Source organism: Elephas maximus, chromosome X, assembly GCF_024166365.1.
Source record: "Elephas maximus indicus isolate mEleMax1 chromosome X, mEleMax1 primary haplotype, whole genome shotgun sequence".
NCBI lineage: Eukaryota > Metazoa > Chordata > Mammalia > Proboscidea > Elephantidae > Elephas > Elephas maximus.
This window is the reverse complement of record NC_064846.1, coordinates 26151828-26172884: the sequence shown is the minus strand read 5'-3', so window position 1 is coordinate 26172884 and position 21057 is coordinate 26151828. Positions and strand designations below refer to the sequence as shown.

General features: G+C 38.5%; 1 protein-coding gene across 4 annotated transcripts in view; it reads left to right on the top strand.

The window, feature by feature from the left end:
• Positions 1 to 21057, top strand: part of SLC25A14 (solute carrier family 25 member 14) — a 38261-nt gene that overhangs the window by 2552 nt on the left and 14652 nt on the right. For 3 of the 4 annotated variants that reach the window (XM_049871246.1, XM_049871244.1, XM_049871243.1), the window contains exons 2-7: positions 3425 to 3518; positions 5422 to 5569; positions 7874 to 7968; positions 9287 to 9372; positions 14180 to 14215; positions 15783 to 15878. In XM_049871246.1, coding sequence (XP_049727203.1) covers positions 3455 to 3518; positions 5422 to 5569; positions 7874 to 7968; positions 9287 to 9372; positions 14180 to 14215; positions 15783 to 15878 — 525 coding nt within the window. In that variant the 5' untranslated portion in view covers positions 3425 to 3454. The remainder of the gene's footprint in view (positions 1 to 3424; positions 3519 to 5421; positions 5570 to 7873; positions 7969 to 9286; positions 9373 to 14179; positions 14216 to 15782; positions 15879 to 21057) is intronic. The other variant, XM_049871245.1, reaches the window with a different exon arrangement.

The following is a 21057-nucleotide window of genomic DNA, read 5'->3' as shown; positions in this document are numbered from 1 at the left end:
GTGCAAACTATTCTGAGGGTTATAAAAAGTACTGTGAGACATGGTGTCTGCCTTCAAGGATCTTACATAATTAGGAGAGGAAATAACATGGGGCAAATAGGGGATAAATCTCATTCTGGTCTTTTTTTATGGCTGGGATTAAGATAAGGGATAACTGAAGGTTTAGAAAACCATTGCACAATTGTAGAATAGGTGAGACGTTAACATCATGCGTGCATATAGCCGTATGTAAAAGACTTGGCAGTTTTAGCTGACAGCTTAATGATTCAACAGTGTGATACGGTCCCCCAAAATCTGCTTCAAATTCCAGTTGTAGTCATTGGAATATAATAGGATGAAGAACATGATTGTGGATATTTAGCCCGAGAAAGATAAGACATGATAAAAAAGAAAAAATCTTTTTTTTTAAGACATGATAAAAAAAAAAAAAGACATGATAGCTGTCTTTAAATATTTGAAGGATTCCCATAGGAAAAAAGAATAAATTTGTTCAATATTGCCTCCCAAGAATGAAGGAAAACTAGAGAAAGGCAGATTTTTGGCTCATAGCAACCCTATAGGACAGAGTAGAACTTCCCCATATGGTTTCCAAGGAGCGTCTGGTGTATTTGAGCTGCCGACCTTTTGGTTAGCAGCCATATCTCTTAACCACTGCACCACCAGGGTTTCCCAGAATGAGGAAGGACTGTCTGAATCAGACCTACTGTGTGATACAGAGCTTCTTCATAAGATGGTTCTTTCCTAGCGTTGGAGGGCAAGGGATTTTACTTGGTCCCCAGACTTTTGGATATTATGGACTAATAAAATTTAAATGTAAGTGTGGGGAGGGGGTACAAATATAGTGTAGTCAATCTTATTTTGCCAAGTAAGGCACTAACCTGCATCAACTGCCAGCTACTATTACCATCATTTCATACAGAAACGTAATATTTTTTAATGCTCGAGGAATAGGAAGAACATAATTTCATAATAATACTCCTTTAAATTAAATACATTTAACTGATAAAAAGGCACCGGATGCCTTTATTTTTTTCCATTTTGCCCCAGAATTGTGAAAACTTTACTAGGGAACCACTTGGCTGGCTGACCTAAGATTCAGTGACTAGTCTTTGTGCTCCCTGCCATGGTCCAGCCCCCTGCCTTTCTCTGGTTCATTATTGCTCCCTGAACCCTGAGCACATCTTCCTTATTATAAGGCTGGTACCAAACCAAAAAACCCACTGCCGACGAGTGGATTCCAACCTGTAGCAACCCTATAGGACAGAGTAGAATTGTCATATAGGGTTTTCAAGGCTGTAAATTTTTACAGAAGCGGAAGCTCTGATAGAGGCTTTCTCTGTAATGAGAAGAGTTGAAAGAAGACGTAAAGAGAAAGCTTTGGAGAGAAACACAGCAGCAGTCCGAAACATTTAAGACTTTGGGAGAATCTCTAAATTGGTGAATGAAGAGTGCATTTTCTCCCTCAAACTCAAAGAGGGCATACGCTATGACCCTTGCTTTATCATGGCTACTTTCTTATGTGTCACGTTTTACTATTGATCCTAATGTTAGTATATGGACATGGCTGAAAAGTTGAGAAGATAGCAGTTATTACTCAAGACCATTTCAAGCTGCAGCTGATATTGATGCAGTGGTTAAGATGTTTCCCCCCCCTTTTGGCTTTATTCCTATTTTGCTTTTTAGAGTTTCTTTCAACAACTTTCCTCCAAAAGGGCTATGTATTCCACACTCTGTATGTCAAATGGACTGGCCGATGACACTATTGAAAGCAAATTTCCTTAATTATTTTTGTGCCCTGTAACTAAGGCATTAGCCTGCATGTTTGCTGATCTTTCTGGAAAATTGTTCTGTGCTTAGTTACAGAGAATTCCTTATTTGGAAAGAAAGCGAAATACTGTGTCTCCCCTAAAAAGAGACTGTGACTCAACGGCACTAACCCCTAGATTGGGCGGCGGCGGTGGGAGGGAGTGTAGGCAGCCAGTAAGATGTTAAGATGTAAATTTGGGCACTTAAATTTTCAAAAATGTAGTAATAATAGCCAAGATTATTGAGCAAGATCTCAGGTACACTTTTCTAGGTGTTTCACATATATATTATTTAATTTTCAAAATAACCCTATAATTTTTATTATTATTCTCATTTTACAGTTGGAAAACAGAGGCACAAAGAGGTTAAGTAACTTGCCCAAGGTCACAGAGCTAGTAAGTGGTAGAGTCAGTATTTGAACCCAGCCAGTTTGACTTCACAGTCTCTATTCCTGACCATGAGCCACTTGAAGTTGCTTTTGAAATTCAGAAGTATGCATATTGTGAAGCTGTGAACGAGGAATATTTAAAAGAAATCTGAGAGTCCATCCCAAGAAAAGAGATTACTTTTAGCTGGACCAGGATTCAGTCGGCGTACCTGCAGCAGTGGTTCTTAACAGTGTAGAAGCGGCAGCATTATTTGGGAACTTCCCAATTATCAGGGCAAGACCCAAACCACCAATCAGAAACTCTGGAGGTGCGGCCCAGCAGTCTCTGTTTTGATAAGCCTTCTAGGTGTTTCTGGTGCACACGAAAATTTGAAAACACACTGGCCTAGAGGCTAGAGCTGTGGGAAAAATAAAATCCACCAGAGAAAGAGCTGGGAGTGGCAGGAACAGAGGAAACTACTGAAAAGATGGAACATGATAAGTCTAATGGGGAAGGGGAGCAGACTATAGTGTTAAAGAACCAGAACAAAAAAGAAAAACAGGATTTGTACGTATGTGTTTTAAAAGGCCACGGAGAAGGACAAGGACATCCACTAGATGCATTATGTTAAATGTTGGAGAGAAGAGAGACATCATCCATATCGCTGTCATTTCTGTTGGGCCAAGAAGGAAGATGGAAAGGTGCTTAGCTCAGCCTGGGCCTAGTGGGGACAGGTGGGGTATAGCTAGAAGTTGCTGGAAGAAACTAAAACCCTAAAGTTTAGTGGAGAGTCGAGAAGGCTAAGAATGAAAGGGTACGTGCAAGCTAGTGCTTCGCACCGGATTCAAGCTAACTGAATACTATGAACTGCTTTTATGAGATGCCTCAGCCTGTATAATTTGAACTCCTGGTTCATGCACTTGTAATTGTCTGGTTGAATGTCTAAGTTCAGTGTGTTGGATGGACTGAGCCTCATCTGTGGGTGGGAATGGGGTAACTGAAAGTAGAGAGAATGAAGGGCAAAGGGTTTGAGTGAAATCTCACGCCTGTCCCTGTAGAATGGCAGTAAAGACAAATTCATCATTATCTAGCACATAAAACAGGACGCGCCATTTTGTGTCATCACAATTGGTGAGCTTTTTGCTCTTCATCTGTTTTATTTGCCAATTTTGTTGATATAAATTATACGATCAGACACTAACAAATGCTCCTTGCTCTTGTGCCTTGTTCTGATGTATGTTTATTTTTAGCACCAGAAAAGTACCACTGTAAGCCATGAGATGTCTGGTCTGAATTGGAAACCCTTTGTATATGGCGGCCTTGCCTCTATCGTTGCTGAGTTTGGTAAGAATTGGAAAAATGACAAATCTGCCCCTTGTGGTATAAATGGTAGCTAACAGTGACAGTTATCTTTTGTGAAAACTAAAGAAAAAGTAAGAAGTTCACCCTATTTGTTTCAAAAGTTATTGTCTCAAATATTTTCTGAGAAAATACTACTAATGATAATAACAAGTGAAGCAAGAAAAGTCAAATGTAGGGAGCTTTTTTATTATTCTAATGATTGGTTAATTTGCCAGGCTTAAGTAATATGCATGAAGATATAGAAGGAGTTGGATACAATAAGGAGTTCTGCTGTATTCCTGTACTAATAATCTCTCTTTGAAGTTGTTTATAAGCTCCTTAGTAATTATCCAAACTCCTTTTTTTCAAACCTCTGCCCCATTTTAGAAGAAAAATGAATTATGAGCCCCTTCTCTGTTTTATTTTAGTTTCAAAATATTTTAAGGATTTTTTCCCCCATCTCCCAAATTGTCTCTTTCCTGGATTATTGAGAAATGACTATAAGCCATCAATCTTTGTGGACTTTCTTGGCATATGCTCTGGTGTTGGGATACCAGGGTTATCAGTGACCAGAGCTACGTAATCATCTTGTTAGCTTGTAGACCCTGAAATACTCCTTGAAACATATTTTGACAATGTAATGACCATTCTGTGTGGTGACATAATGAGAGAAATACATTTTAAGAACGTATTTTAAAAAATACCTCAAAAAATGCATGCTGAATTGAGTCACCTCAGATTCATGGAGGCCTTATTTATAACAGAATGAGATGTTGCCCAGTCCTGCAAAAACATGCTGAGTGAAATAGTGCTGACTGTCTCAGTAATACATAAAAGAACAAATATCGTAGGATCCCACTTGCATGAAATATCTAAAACGGAAATGCATAGCAACAAATGTTTATTAGTGGCTACTAGGGGCTGTGGGAAGAGGGAAATGGGGAATTATTGCTGAAGGGGTATTGAGTTTCTGTTTAGGGTAATAAAAATTTTGGAAATGGATAGCGGTGATGGTTGTACAAAATGGTACATGTAATTAATGTCACTGAATTGTATATTTAAAAATAGCTAAAATAGAAAATATTATGTTATATATATTTTACCACAATATAATTTTTTTAAAGGGAAAAAAGCTACATACTAAAGAGATACATTTTTTTCCACAAGCGCTCTGCCAGTATTAGTTCTGAATTACCTAAGGAACCAGGATGAGTGGAGCCAAATAGAACTTTACTATTATCTTTCATAGTATTAGGGACCTGTTTGTTTCTTATTAATGGATAAAACAAAACTTTGTAATACTGTATAAGAGCAGCTGGGGCAGCAATTCATTGCTTTCCTATCCTTGTGAAAATTTTGGGAGATTTTATGAGGGAAAGGTGGAGGGGGTTAAGGTTGGGGGTGGCAGAAGAGACAGAATAAATGCCAGATTGTACATTACAGGAAAACACTAGTGGTGTAGTGGTTAAGAGCTATGGCTGCTAATCAAAAGGTCAGCAGTTCAAATCTACCAGGTGCTCCTTGGAAACTCTATGGGGGCAGTTCTACTCTGTCTTATAGGGTCGCTATGAGTCTGAATCGACTCGACAGCAACGGGTTTTTGGTACATTACAGATGAAATTAAAACAAAATTGAAATGATTTTGAATTATATTAGGACCATCTTAACTGAAACTATACCAGTTTCAGTTATATTGTGTGTCAAATCATGCTGATGGGTACAGTATGGTACATTTCACTTTACCGTGTATGACTCTTGTTCTTTGACAGTGATATTCTAGTCGGTATCTTCTGTTTGTTACAAAAAGGACTTTGTCTTACCTTTCAAAAATTGTCTTTGGCTTAAATTCAGCCAAAATTTAACTGTTACTCTTTGGAAATACTTCTAAAAGAGTGTTTTTAAATAGGAACTTTTCCTGTGGACCTTACTAAGACAAGACTTCAAGTTCAAGGTCAAAGCATTGATGTCCGCTTCAAAGAGATAAAATACAGAGGGATGTTTCATGCTTTATTCCGAATTTATAAAGAAGAAGGTGTGTTGGCTCTGTATTCAGGGTAAGATTGGATTCTTTCCTTACATCATGAATAGAAATTTTTAAAAAATCTATTAGATGAGTTTTTTTTGGGAAGGATTTTCATGAAAGCAGGTAGCACCAAACCACATGGAGAAAGGTACCCCACCAAGTATCAACAGTAATTGGAATAGAAATTTTTTTTAGAAGCCATTATCCAGTCTGTGTCCTTCATATTCACCATCTGAACTTGTAATTCAGTATCGATGTGCCAGTTTATATTTTACCTGCTTGCAAGTTGTGAGCTTTGGATTTTACGTTTATCTGGGCTGTAAGTGATACACGTAAAATGAGTGTATCGGTGTAGCCTGAAGGTCATTGATAGCCACTGTTAATAGCAGCACCGGTTAACTGTTTATGTTTTTTTTTGTATTGTTCCTGAGTTGGCAGATACTGAACTTCTTATGAAATTTTCCTTTTTAAATAAATACAGTTTTGGCAGTTTAAACAGAAAATGTAGAATGAGAGAGACCCTTTTTTTCCTGAGGGCCAACTTTTGCTTGGCCATCAGTTTGTGGCTTGTTGTCCAGTCTGTAGTTTACCTGCTGCCAGATTCCCAGGCTACCAGTTTATGTGCTCAGAGAGTGAACATCAGTTTCATTATTAGCCTGTGATACTTGTGAGGAAAAAAAAATCAAATAATACATCCTGAAGCTAAAAGTAAGTGATTCATGGATCGTCTGTTTTACCTTTCTTTCATAGGCATAGGTAATCACAAGATATTTTTTTTTCTGATAGCAACTAATAAAATCAGAAACACGCATATTTAGTCATCATTTTTTAATCCCAACTATCTGAGCTGCCACTGTCTTCCTATTTATAACTCCTAAAGTATAGTTCTGCAGTTTGGAGGAATCTCAAAGAAGGTATCAGGGAGAATGCCTCCAGTTTATAAGCAGAACTTAAATAGGGTGAGATCTTGGCTCCAATACCTCCTTATTGTTGGCTTGAAGATGCATCTGTAACTGTTAGGAAGTAGAGGTTGATTTAAAAAAAAAATCTCTATGAGGTGGTGTATAATTCTTTTTATGTATCTCTGGATCCAATTTGCTAATATTTTGTTGGGGATTTTTGCATCTAAGGTCATGAGAGATATTGTTCTGTAATTTTCTTTTTTTCTAGTCTTTGTCTGGATTTGGCATCAGGGTTCCCTCTTCTGTTTCTGGAAGAGATTATGTGAGAGTGGTGTTAATCTTGAAATGTTTAGTAGAATTCTCTAGTAAAGTGAGCTGGGCCTGGAGATTTCTTTTTTAGGAGCTTTTAAATTATGGATTCGATTTCTTTAATGGTTGTGAGACGATTCAGATTGTCTATTTCATCCTTGAGCTTTGGTAGTTGGTGCTTTTTGAGAAATTAGTCTATTTTATCTAAGTTGTTGACAGTTTATGAGCGTAAAATTATTTGTAATATTCCCTTATCCTTTTTAATAGCTGCCCCATAGTTTTTCCAAGGAGCATCTGGTGGATTGAAACTGCTGCCCTTTTGGTTAGCAGCCGAGCTCTTAACCACTGAGCCACCAGGGGTCCTTAATAGCTGCAGGATTTATGATTATATCCTCTGTTACATCCTGATATTGGTGATTTGTGTCTTCTCTCTTTTTATCATTATGAGACTTGTTAGAGGTTTATCAATTTATCGATTTGTTTCAGAGAGTCAGCTTTTTGTTTCACTGATTTTTCATTGTTTTCTTGTTTCCAGTTTTATTGATTTATGCTCTTCATTATATCCTTCCTCTGCTTGCTTTGGGTTTATTTTGTCCTTTTTTCTAATTTCTTGAGGTAGGAACTTAGATTATTGATTCGAGATTTTTCTTCTTTTCTAATGTAAGCATTTCATGCTATAAATTTCCCTCTCAGCCCTGCTTTGATTGCATCCCACGTGTTTTAATATGTTGCGTTTTCATTTTCATTTGTTTTTTTTTTTTTTTAATTTGAGACTTTCTCTTTGACCCATGGATTGTTTAGAAGTGTGTTGTTTAATTTCCGAGTGTTCGATGATCTTCTTGTTCCCTTTCTTACTGATTCCTAGTTTGATTCCATTATGGTTGGAGAACATACTGTATATGATTTCAGTTTTTTTCAATTTATTGAGGTTTGTTTTATGAGCTAGGATATGGTCTATCTTGGTGAATGTTCCATGAGTGCTTGAAAAATTGCATATTCTGCTGTTGTTGGGTGGAGTGAGGTGGGTAATGGAGTGAGGTGGGTAATGAGTAAGCTGTCTAGATATGTGTATTCTTCAAATGTGTATTGAATATAACTGACTTTCCTTTCTTTCTTTTTGGCAGAATTGCCCCTGCTTTACTAAGACAGGCATCATATGGCACCATTAAAATTGGCATTTACCAAAGCTTGAAACGATTATTTGTAGAACGTTTGGAAGGTCAGTATAGACCCCTCCCTCTCTTTTGGAGTGATACTCAAAGGGATTATTGAAATCATGCTTAGATTCAATTATGGGGTGCCTGAGGATGGCTGGCAGTCATTGTAAAGACAAAGTGTGCTTGTGCTGACTTGAGAGAAATCCTTGCAGAAGTGATGTATGGGTTAGAGGGACCTATTCTTCAAGTTTGTCCCTTTTCCCAGCATTAAAAAAAAAAAAACGGTTCTGGCCACTCCAGAGGGAACATGGAATAACCTTGTCCAGAAAAATTAATGCTGTCTTCATGAGCAAGAGGATTTCAACTATAGCAAATTCTCTAGCTGCCAATTTTGATAAGCTTTACTTGAGTGAAATCATTTTAGGCGGTTATATGCTAGATTCTGATGTACCTGTGGCCACCCTACCCACACTCAGCATTATCATATGCCTATTTGCTGCCGCAGCATTTCCAGCCTGATACTATACTAAATGCTCATCTTACTGCAGGCCTGGGGCTGCTGGATGGTTGGGAACAGCTGGAGAGCCTTTTGGTTAGTAATGTTCTTTGCATCACTTTACTGTCCTAAATCAACTTTTCCTGGAGCCTCTTCTTTGAGGAGCCTGAAGGGTTCCCCTCCAAATCTCTCTAAAATAATTTCCTTTCACAGATTCTTCACTTGTGTTTACCTGGTTTCTATTTGTAGGCTCCTCATGGTAAGAAGTAGTGAAGATTTAATTTTCACTTTAGAACAGTATGCTCTGTGGTTTCTTTGTTCTTTTTTCTGAGGAGATTTAGTTCCAAATGACTGCTTTGTCACATTTGACTACAGAAGCCTCCTGTAAATCAACAGAGGCTTGGATAGACTTACGGCAGTCAGAATTAATATTTAAATTGTTCTGTTTAGACATAAGAATTTATCTCTTCAACATTCAGTTCCTGAGTCTTTAGAGTTGATGTTTCTCCAGAAAAAGACAGAAAAGGTGTTTTTTTAGATGTTTGAAATGGTTGAAGGGGAAATACCAAATTCTAAGTTTATGGAGGGTATTAGCAGTTACATGGATGACTAGGACAAGTTCCAGTGACCTTTAGAAATAATGGTATTTTTTTTTGAAATAATGAGTTATATTTTACCATTTTTATATATTTCAGTGCTGATTTGGGGTCTGAAAATAATTGGGTTTCTTTATTTTCGTAAACTTTGTAGTTCATTTCTAAAGCTTTCTCTATGCCTAAGATTTCCTTCCTCTGATAGCTCAGTACTCTGTTCACAGAAACTGGTACCGAACACAAACAGACCTTTCGTGCTTGTTTTTTTTTTTCCCCCTTTCCTTTTTACAGATGAAACGCTTCTAATTAATATGATCTGTGGGGTAGTGTCAGGAGTGATATCTTCCACTATAGCTAACCCCACCGATGTACTAAAGGTAAGAAAGATATGGTGGTGGGTGTATGGAGTGTGATGTGAAAAGGACAAGAGCTCTGATTCAGATTTGAGTTCATCTCCCCACTCTTTCACCTGCCAGCTGTAAAGCCTTGGGCAAATCATTTAACCCCTAAAGCCTTCCTCATTTGTAAAATGAAGATGATGCCAGTCACATAGGATTGTTAAGGGTTACGGATAGTATATGTAAACTGCCTGTTATTCACTTGGTGCATAGTAGATAATCAATAGTAGTCAATCTATTAAGTTATGCATTTATCCAGTGGTCTTCAAACTGCGGTGTGTAAATCCCTATAGGTTCTTAAAGACTTGCCAAGGTGTATGCAGTTTTAAGGGAATCGATTTGCAGATCCCCTACTTCAGTTTGTACTGCAGTAAAACCTGCAAAAGCCAGAACTTGTGTAAGGCGGAACCCTGTCAGAAAAGGAAAACTCAAATGTTTTCTCCTAAAAGAGAGCAATAGAAAAGTGGTGAGACTGCACTCTGCCAAAGGTGGAAAACACCCAGGTGTCAAATAAGGGGGTAAATCGAAATAATAGTTTTGGAAGAAGCCTCTTTTAATAATTAATTGATTATAACCAATGTCATGGAACAGTTTGTGTAAGAATCGTTGATTGGAAAACTCATTTGCTATACAAGCTTTCACCTAAAAAGCACACTAAAATGTTCAACAAATAATAATAAATTGATGCTGTTAAGTGCTGTTGAGTTGGTTCCAACTCATAGCGACCCTATGTACAACAGAATGAAACAATGCCCGGTCCTGCACCATGCTCACGATCATTGTTAAGCTTGGGCCCATTGTTGCAGCCACTGTGTGAATCCATCTTGTTGACGGTCTTCTGCTTTTTCGCTGACCCTCTACTTTACCACGCATGATGTCCTTCTCCGGGGACTGGTCCCTCCTGATAACATGTCCAAAGTATGTGAAACATAGTCTTGCCATCCTTGCCACTAAGGAGCATTCTGGTTGTATTTCTTCCAAGACACACTTGTTTGTTCTTTTTAGCAGTCCGTGGTATATTCGATGTTCTTCACCAACACCACAGTAGAAAGGCGTCAATTCTTCTTTAGTCTTTCTTATTCATCCTCCAGCTTTCACATGCATATGAGGTGATTGAAAACACCATGGCTTGGGTCAGGTGCACCTTAGTCTTCAAGGTGACATCTTTGCTTTTTAACACTTTTAAAAGAGGTCTTTTGCAGCAGATTTGCCCAATGCAATATGTTGTTTGATTTCTTGACTGCTACTTCCATGGGTGTTGATTGTGGATCCAAGTAAAATGAAATCCTTGACAACTTCAATCTTTCCTCCATTTGTCATAATGTTGCTTATTGGTCCAGTTGTGAGGATTTTTGTGTTTTTTTTATGTTGAGGTATAATCCATACTGAAGGCTGTGGTCTTTGATCTTCATCAGTAAGTGCTTCAAGTCCTCTTCACTTTCAGCAAGCAAGGTTGTGTCATCTGCATATTGCAGGTTGTTAATGAGTCTTCCTCCAACCCTGTTGCCCCATTCCTCTTCACATAGTCCAGCTTCTCGTATTATTTGCTCAGCATGCAGATTGAATACATATGGTGAAAGGATACAACCCCGACGCACACCTTTCCTGACTTCAAACCATATAATATCCCCTTGTTTTGTTTGAATGACTGCCTCTTGATGTATGTACAGGTTCCTCATGAGTACAATTAAATGTTCTGGAATTCCCGTTCTTTGAAATGTTATCCATAATTTGTTATGATCCGCACAGCTGAAAGCCTTTGCATAAAGCATAGTCAGTAATTAATTGAGGTACCTTAAATCCATAGTGCCTCTGTCTTTCCCTGTCTTGGCTTTAGAAATGGTATTTTTTGGTCTGTATTGGGGTGTTCTGAATTCAGAATAGCCAGAACAGTATAGGTTAGTGGCTCTAATTCTTTTGAATATAAGTGGAATGTTTTATGGGGCTACCAGATTTCTGAAGTTACAATGGGTAAAAACTCATGGATAGAAGTTTTATATGATTTCTTTCAGATTTTATTGAATTATAAAATGAAACATTTATTTTAATAATATAAATCTTTATCTTTTATCTCAGTGGTATTTTGTTTTTATTAACTTAAACTTATGATTAAGTAAAGCATTAAATATATAATTAAAATGTAGGAGAGGATCCAGGTTTTTAAAAATTATTTTAGGGGGAATGTGAGAAAACAGTAAGAGGACAAACGCTTTATTTATTTGAGCACTGTAGAAACCACAGGCGACTAGGTTAGTGAAAGAGATTTATTTCAGTTCAGAGAGTTTTGAGAACTGAGAGAATGACTTAATAAACAACATAAATGAAAGAAACCAGTGGTGGTTGATGGAGAACAGATAGGAAATGATCTTTTTGGGCTAAAGTGAGAGTATTTGGCTACAGAATGTATCACTCTAGATTTACAGAATAAGCATTTATGAAGAGAGTTGACGGTATCCTAAAATGCTAGAATATCTGCAATACTTAGACTTGTTTAACTGTGCTTTTTAAAGAATAATAATACTTAACTCCCTAAAACTTTCTTTTCCATCTGGATCCTAGACTTACTCACCTAAAGTACTCTTTTATCATTCATTTTAATTTTCTGTCCGTTTGACTTGTTGGCAAAATTACAACCATTGACTAATGCTACCGTCTGCTTTTTACTTTCTTATACCTATGTAGGATTGAGTGCTGCTAGGGGGAAAAGTCACAATCTTAGACTGTGACAGTACAGATAGAAGATTTCTAATCTCAACTGGGCTTTTTGATCCTTTTATTTATACTTGGGCGGCTCCTTTTCCTATCCTCAGTGATATTTAAACCTTCAAGTTTTCTTTTAGGTCCTCGTTCTTCTTACTCTCAGCAGACAGCTCCATTTCCTACGACCTCATCTTCCACTCTCAACTTCCCGTCCTTACTACCCTTCACCTCTAAACTTAAACGTCTGTATCTGTCCTTACTTTGTCTCCCCTGTAGTGGCTCTTCAGGAGTGGTACCCCAGGCCAGCAGCATCAGCATTACTAGGAACTTGTTAGAAATGCAAAATCTCAGGCCCCGTCCCATACCTACTGAATCAGAAGCTGTGGGATGGGGCCCAGCAGTCTGGTTTGACAAGCCCTCCAGGTGATTCTGATGCGCTATCAAGGTTAAGAACTGTGGCTTGACTCTGGTCTCATGCCCTTCTGTTTCATTAGGGACATTTCTCTATCATTTACCCTCTTTCTCTCCTGTCTTTAGCCTCTTCCTCTCTACTGGTTTGTTGTTGTTAGCTGCTGTTGAGTCAGCCTCCAACTCATGGCGACCCCATGCACAGTGGAACAAAATGGTGCCTGGTCCTGTGCCATCCCCATGATCTGTTGTGGATCAGACCGTTGTGTTCCATAGGGCTTTCATTGGCTGATTTTTGGAAGTGGATTGCTAGGCCTTTCTTCCTAGTCCGTCTTAGTGTGGAAGCTCTGCTGAAACCTGTTCAACAGTATAGCAACAAGCATGCCTCTACTGACACAGGGTGGTGGCTGCGCGTGAGATGCGTTGGCAGGGAATTGCACCCAGGTTTCCCGCAGGGAAGGCAAGAATTCTACCACTGAACCACCAGTGCTCCCTCTACTGGTTATAAAGAACCCAAACCTACTGCTGTCGAGTCGATCTGACTCTTAATGACCCTGTAGGACAAGGTAGAACTGCCCCATAGGGTTCCCAAGGCGGTAATCTTTAAGGGAGCAGACGGCCACATCTTTCTTCCAGGGAGTGGCTGGTGGATTCAAACCGCCGATCTCTCAATTAGCAGCCAAGTGCTTAACTACTGCACCACGAGGGCTCCTCTCTACTGGTTAAAAAAACCTGTTTCCATCAAGTCAATTTTGACTTAGAGCGACCCTATAGGACAGAATAGAACTGTCCCATAGGGTTTCCAAGGAGCAGCTGGTAGATTCAAATTGCTGACCTTTTGGTAGCAACTGAACTCTTAACCACTACGCCAGAGTTTCCCTCTACTGGTTACCTCCTGTTAGATTATAAATATGTTCACGTCTCCCTATCCTAAAATAACTTCAGCTGACCTTCTTGCTTCCTCAAAACACCACCTTTATACTTTTCTTAAGAAGGAACTAGATTTCACAAAAGTAGTTCTGACCTTTCATTCCCTCCGTAATCTGCTGCAATCTCCCCTGCTACTTGATTGAAACTACGCTGCCCAGCGTCAACAGCAATGTCCACGTTATCCAATCCAACAGATACTTTGGTTCTCATCTTAACCTATTGTGAATAATTCCTCCTGCTTAAAGCCCTCCTTTAGTTTTTTTTTTTAATAATTTTTATTGAGCTTTAAGTGAATGTTTACAAATCAAGTCAGTCTGTCACATATAAGCTTATCTACACCTTACTCCATACTCCCACTTACTCTCCCCAAAATGAGTCAGCCCTTCCAGTCTCTCCTTTCGTGACAATTTTGCCAGTTTCTAACCCTCTCTACCCTCCTATCTCCCCTCCAGACATCTCCTTTAGTTTTGACACCACAATATTTAGATTCTTCTCTTACATTTCATACTTCTTGGTTTCATTTGTGGGCTCTATGCCTGAAATGTTTCTGTCCTCCCACCCAAGATTCCATCTTTAGCTCTTTTCTGCTTTTCAGTCTCATGATAAACAAAATAAAAATTTTGTGTGACTCAGCTTACTCACCTCGCCCTAATCCTGGCCCTGTTGGATCCTGTCTTCAGTTAAAATTTTGATATATAGTTCATCATGGATTTTTTTTTTTACATTAATTTTGATTTTTTTTTTTAAGGACGATTTTCATCAGCCTCACATTCCTCATACTCAGGTCATTATTTGCGGAGTTGGAAGAAAATTTGGGGAAAAGGAAAAATAAGTACTGCTTGGGCATAGAAAGGAGCCCTGATGTCTCAGTGGTTAAGAGCCCGACTGCTATCTCACTCCAACAAGGCTGGCATTAATCCAAAAAAACACAAAATAATAAATGTTGGAGAGGTTGTGGAGACACTGGAGCACTTATACACTGCTGGTGGGAAGGTAAAATGGTACAACCACTTTGGAAATCGATTTGGCGCTTCCTTTAAAAACTAGAAATAGAACTACCATACGATCCAGCAATCCCACTCCTTGGAATATATCCTAGAGAAATAAGAGCCTTTACACGAACAGATATATACACACCCGTGTTCATTGCAGCGCTGTTTACAATAGCAAAAAGGTGAAAGCAGCCAAGGTGCCCATCAACGGATGGATAAATAAATTACGGTATATTCACATAATAGAATACTACGCATCGATAAAGAACAATGATGAATCCGTGAAACATTTCATAACATGGAGGAATCTGGAAGGCATTATGCTGAGTGAAATTAGTCAGTCCCAAAGCCAACTCTTGAGACAGGAATTGGACTGGACTACAGGATAGAAAATGATACTGATGAAGAATGAGCTCAAGTAGACACATGAGACTATGTGGGCAGCTCCTCTCTGGAGGAGAGATGAGAGGGCAGAGAGGGTCAAAAGCTGGCCAGATGGCCACGAAAAGAAATAGAGGAGGGAAGGAGTGTGCTGTCTCATTAGAGGGAGAGCAATTAGGAGTATATAGCAAGGTGTTTATAAATTTTTGTATGAGAGACTGACTTGATTTGTAAACTTTCACTTAAAGCACAATAAAAATTAAAAAAAAAAGAATTAAGCAGAAAAAAAAAAGAGCCTTGCTGCTAACCAAAAGGTTGGCAGTTCAAATCCACAGCCATTCCTTGGAAACCCTATGAGGCAGTTCTACTCTACCCTATAGGGGCGCTATGAGTTGGAATTGACTTGATGGCAATGAGTTTGGTTTTTTTGGGAGGTAGAAAATAATTCATTTAAGACATGATTCCCCCACCCACTGCTGTCGAGTTGATTCCAACTCATAGTAACCCTATAGGACAGAGTAGAACTGCCCCCATAGGATTTCCAATGAGCGGCTGGTGGATTTGTACTGCCGACCTTTTGGTTAGCAGCCATAGCTCTTAACCACTGCACCACCAGGGCTCTAAAATTTGATAAGCTTCGTGAAAAATTAGAAAGAATCTAAATGTCCAAAAACAACAAAGGATTGGTTACATAAATTGTTACACCCATGTAATGAAAACTATGCAGCCATTAAAATTTTTTCTAATAGGATATTTGTTGACATTGGAAAATGTCAAAAATTAATTTCTCCGTAGAAATATACTGTGTCAGAAATTACGTTTTTAATATATATACAGTTTAACTCATTAATTTTGTCATAGTGGCAGGTCAGTTTTTCTGATAGTTCTCAAATAGTATCTTCTTAACTTTGAGCGAGTTGAAGCATCTCATTTTGGTTCTCTCTGTCAAAACAAAATATTCACCATTTCTTACCTTAGATTCGAATGCAGGCCCAAGGAAGCTTGTTCCAAGGGAGCATGATCGGCAGTTTCATCGATATATACCAACAAGAAGGCACCAGGGGTCTGTGGAGGGTGAGTACTCTTTTGTTATATTGTTCTGTACTCTTCAGTTCCTAGAATTTGCGAAGAATAATTTTTATAGAAAGCCATACCATTGTGAATTGTCACCTTATGCTATGTAAGATTCTTGCAGAACCCAAAAAATAAGGTAAGGAGCTCCTCATCACTTGTGTTATTATTGTTAGTTGCTGTCAAGTTGATTCTGACTCCTGGCGACCACATGTGTGCAGAGTAGAACTGCTCCATAGGGTTTTCAAGGCTGTGACCTTTCGGAAGCAGATGGCCAGGCCTGTCTTCCAAGGTGACTCAGGGTGGGTTTTAACCACCAATCTTTTGGCTAGTAGTCGAGCACTTAACCATTTACGCCACCTAGGGACTCCCTATCACCTGTGAAAGAACCAAATTTATAAGTGGTCTTTGCCTCTGCTTAATATTCAGGGATTGTATGTGTGGGAGAAGTAATTAAATTATTTGACATAGCCGTCTTGATTTGTTCAAATTCACAGTGGATTTAGTTCTTCAATATGTTTTTGCCAGTTTTATACTAGCACAGCAATGCGTGACTATGATAGCCTCTGTAGTTCTTATGTAGTTACCTAAAACTACTTTTTTACCTCATAAAAAGTAGAAGATATACTATAAAATATTGAGAAAATAGAGAAAAGAAAAAAATCCGGTAGTCCCACTACCTAGAGATAATAACTTTTAACATTTTGTCACATTATCGTTCAGTCTTCTGTCTATTCTTTCCTTTTTGTAGGAAAACTTTTTATCTTGATTTAATCACTTAACATAATATTAAATGAGAGTACTAGGAAAATATGCAGACAGAATGGAATGGGAAATCTTTTAATAGACTTGTAAATATAGGAGACTGTCTTAGTCATCCAGTGCTGCCGTAACAGAAATACCACAAGTTGATGGCTTTAACAAAGAGAAATTTATTTCTTACAGTAAAGTAGGCTAAAAGTCCAAATTCAGGGCATCATCTCCAGGGGAAGGCTTTTGCTGTCTGTCGGCCTTCTCATCAGTCTTCTCCTGGACTAGGAGCTTCTTCGCCCAGGGACCCTGGGTCCAAAGGATGCGCTCTGCTCCCGGCACTACTTTCTTGGTGGTGTGAGGTCCCCCTGTGCCTCTGCTAGCTTCTCTCTTTTATATTTCAAAGTGATTGCCTCAAGACACAATCCAATCTTGTAGATTGAGTCCTGCCTCACTAACGCAACTGCTGCCCATCCTCCCTCATTAACATCATAGAGGCAGGATTTACAACACACAGGAAAATCACACACTACTGGGAATCATGGCACAGTGATATTGATAAACACATTTTTGGGGGGACATAATTAATGCATGACAGAGACCTTTTTTTTCTTCTAATTCCCCCCAGCTTCTTATTATGAAAATTTTCTAACATACAGAAAAGTTGAAAGAACAGAGCAATGAACACCTATATACCACATCACCTGGATTAAATAACTATTAAAGTTTTGTCGTATTTGCTTTATCTATCTGTTTTTTTTCCCTCTCCGTCTCTCTTTTGCTAAATCATTTGAAAGTTGCAGGCATCACAACACTTCCCTAAAAAAAAAAACCAAACCAAACCCACTGCCGTCAATTCCAAATCATAGTGACCCTCTAGGACAGAGTAGAACTGCCCCATAGAGTTTCCAAGGAGCGCCTGGTGGACTCGGACTGCCGATCTTTTGGTTAGCAGCCGTAGCACTTAACCACTAAGCCATTTCCTAAGAATAAAGACATTCTTCCACATAATCACAATGCCATTATCACACCTAAGAAAATTAATGATAAATACCTGATAATTAATATCCACTCCATATTCAAATTTCCACTATAGATGAGAGCAGGCCAGTTGTCTTATAGAATGTTTCTTACGGTATTTAACTTGTTCCTTTATTCCCTCTATTTCCTGTAATCTGGGAGTTAAGTTTGTTGACTTAGACTCATGTTAAACATTTTCGGTAAGAGAGTTTCACGGGTGATATTGTGGACTTCATATTGCATCACAGGAAGAGGCACGTGAAGTTAGGTTGTCCCATGATTATTGATGAGATGATGTCCACTAGATCTCTCCGTTGTGACAGGTATGTTTTTTCTTTTCGAATTAGCAAGTAATCTGTGGGGTGATATTCTAGCAACATGCGTATATCCTATTCCCTAATAACTTTTCACCTAATGGTCTTAGCATCCCTTAGTTGCTTTTTGATAACAGCAGAGTGCAGTTTCTTAATTACTCTAATTTAAAACCAGAAAATGGAACTAACTAGGACATTTTTACAGACTGATGTCAAGGAAAAGACAAAAAGCAATAAATAGAGTTGGAGATTTCATCAGGGGAACACAGCTGTTTTATACTTGGCTGCTGCTATGATCCAGGCATGTAACATAAAGAATTGAAGTGTATTGTATTATGTGTTCTTTTAACACACATTTTGTTTGCATATTAAAAATACAAGGAAATATGTTACATTTCTTTCTTCCAACACATGGTCCTCTCAGTCTGTATTTTATTTTCCTGCTTTGATTATAACATGGGTACTGAAAACCTTTCACTTTTTTCCTAACTCCATTGTAAGAAAAACAGCACAAGTATGATGACAAAGCATAAAGTGACACTTGTCTCAGAATTGGGAATACAATAGAGTAGCAGGGACCGTGGCGAACTGGAAAGCAGATGTTCTTTTTAAAGGGGACAGCTGCTGCTCAGCTCCAGCCTATAGCTGCCACACACTGAATGAGCCCATCGTTGCCAAATTTTCTGGACTCTCAAGAGAAGCTAGAAATCTGCATTTCTGTATGAAATACCCAGATTTTTTTTATATGTTCACAACAAATTCGGCCTTCTACAAACACTATGTGAGCCACACAAAATATGTCTGAGGCCTGAATTTGACCTATGGGCCAAAGCTTGTGCCCTTACTGTTCACCAGAGTACAGCCTTCTGTGACTGACAGTCATCATTTTTAACAGAGTGAAGCAGGTGGAGGACTTGGGGAGGAAGGGACTGTTCGGCTGGCCGGCCAGCCATATCAGCGGAATCAAGCATTTCTTGATGATCAGGGTGATGACAACACGGCTACATCACCTTCCCTTTATAAATTGGGAATTTAGAGACAATTGAACACCTTAATATAAAAGTTATCTCAGGAAGCAGTTGTCCCCATGGCATATTATTTTCAATTTTAAAAGACTTTTAAACAGAATTATAAAAATAAAATCTTCGTTGTGAAAAAAATTTTTTTAAATATACAAAGATATAAAAATGAAAATGAACTTATATGCTATCCTAACCCCAGATGAAGAAAAATATTTCAATGTGTTTCTTCTAATCCTTTTTAAAAGTTTGCATGTATGTGTATATATGTAGTATGTGTATATATACACATACATGCATATTCATATAATATACATATATATTGTATTTTTTATGCAAATAATGCACACGTTATACATTATACATTTTTTGCGAACCGCACAACCCCCTCATCTGTTATTTTCCTAAACGCACTGTACACATCACATGCGTGGGCACATTATTTACGTGGGTGCGTTATTTGTGAAAAATATGTTATATGTGTACCTACACACATATATGTGCATTTCCACTAAACTTAGAATAATACTACATATAATTTTATGTCTTGCCTTATTTAACATTATAGCATAAGTATTTTCTTGTGTCGTTAATACTCTTCAAAAACATTTTAATACCCTAACAAACCTGTGTTGTAATGTAAGCAGTGATTGTGATATTGTGCTATTGAGTGAAACACTGCTAATGTTACTACACGAGGTCATGTAAGAGAAGGACCACTTTGTCTTGACCTTTTCCCTAGCAGCTTCATACCTTTGCTGCCATCCTAGTGTATGTCCTTTCAGGACATCCTAAAATTCTGTGAGATAAACCTAGAAGCTCTCTTCTCCCCACTTTTTTTTTCTTGATTTTATATTTTTAATAACAACTTTACTGAGATATAATTCACTTACCATAAGATTTACTTTGTTTTTTAAAAAAGCATCTCAAAGTGTATAATTCAGTGGGGTTTAGTATAATCACAGAGTTGTGCAACCACTAAGTTTAGACCATTTTCATCATCCCAAAAGGAAACCCTATACCTATACCCATTTGCAGTCCTCATTTTCCCCCAGCCATCCCATCCCTAGGCAACTACTAATCTACTTTCTGACTCTAGATTTGCCTGTTCTGAACATTTCATATACATGGAGCCATACAGTATGTGACCTTTTATATCTTGTTTCCCTCACTTAGTATAATGTTTTCAAGGTTCATCGATGTGGTAGCATGTATCAGTATTTCATTCCTTCTTATGGCTGAATAATATTCCATTCTATGGATATACCACAGTTTATCCATTCATCTGTTGGTAGACATTTGGGTTGTTTACACTTTTTGGTTATGATGAATAATGCTGCTGTGAACATTGACGTACAAGTTTTTTTGTGAATATATGTTTTCAACTCTCTTGGGTGTGGAATTGCTGGGTCATATGATAATTCTGTGTGGTGAAATGAGTTTCTTTAGGTGGCCTTTTGCCTTGATTTTCTGGAAAAATAGCTTTTGAGAGACTTTTCCCCAAATCCTGAGGAGTTACCTTCGCTCTAGTTTTCTACCCTAAAGGGTTTGTTACTTTTGTTCAGGTTGATTGACATTTCCTGGGTAAGTTGTAAACAACTGGGTTTGATTTTTGATTTTGCCTGGTCCTGGGCTAATTTTTTTTTTTTTTTGGGCTATAGCCTGCCCTGTGATCGGTATGCACCTTGCAGGGATTTGTCAATAGACTATGCAAATGAGGTGAGTTGTAGCCTGGGTACGCCTAACTATGCAAATGAAGTATCTGTGCCTACCATCAGGGGATTGGTCAGTTTGTGGCCCCCACTGCGAGGGGCCGTGCCTTGAAACTTATAAGGGGTTGTGTATATATATGCAGTCAGTCCCACAGAAGTTGGAGTAGACAGAAAGAAGCGAGAAGCAGAGAGAGAGAAGAGGCAAGGAACGTCCTAAAAGAGCTGTAACACTGGTCAAGGGCTGTTACACTGAAGACAGTGAGAGGCCTGGGAGGGGCCCAGTGGCAGAGCCAGTAGCAACAAGCCTGGAAGGGACCCAGTAGCAGAGTTAGCGGTGACACGCAGCAGGACCTAGAGGAGCCTAAGG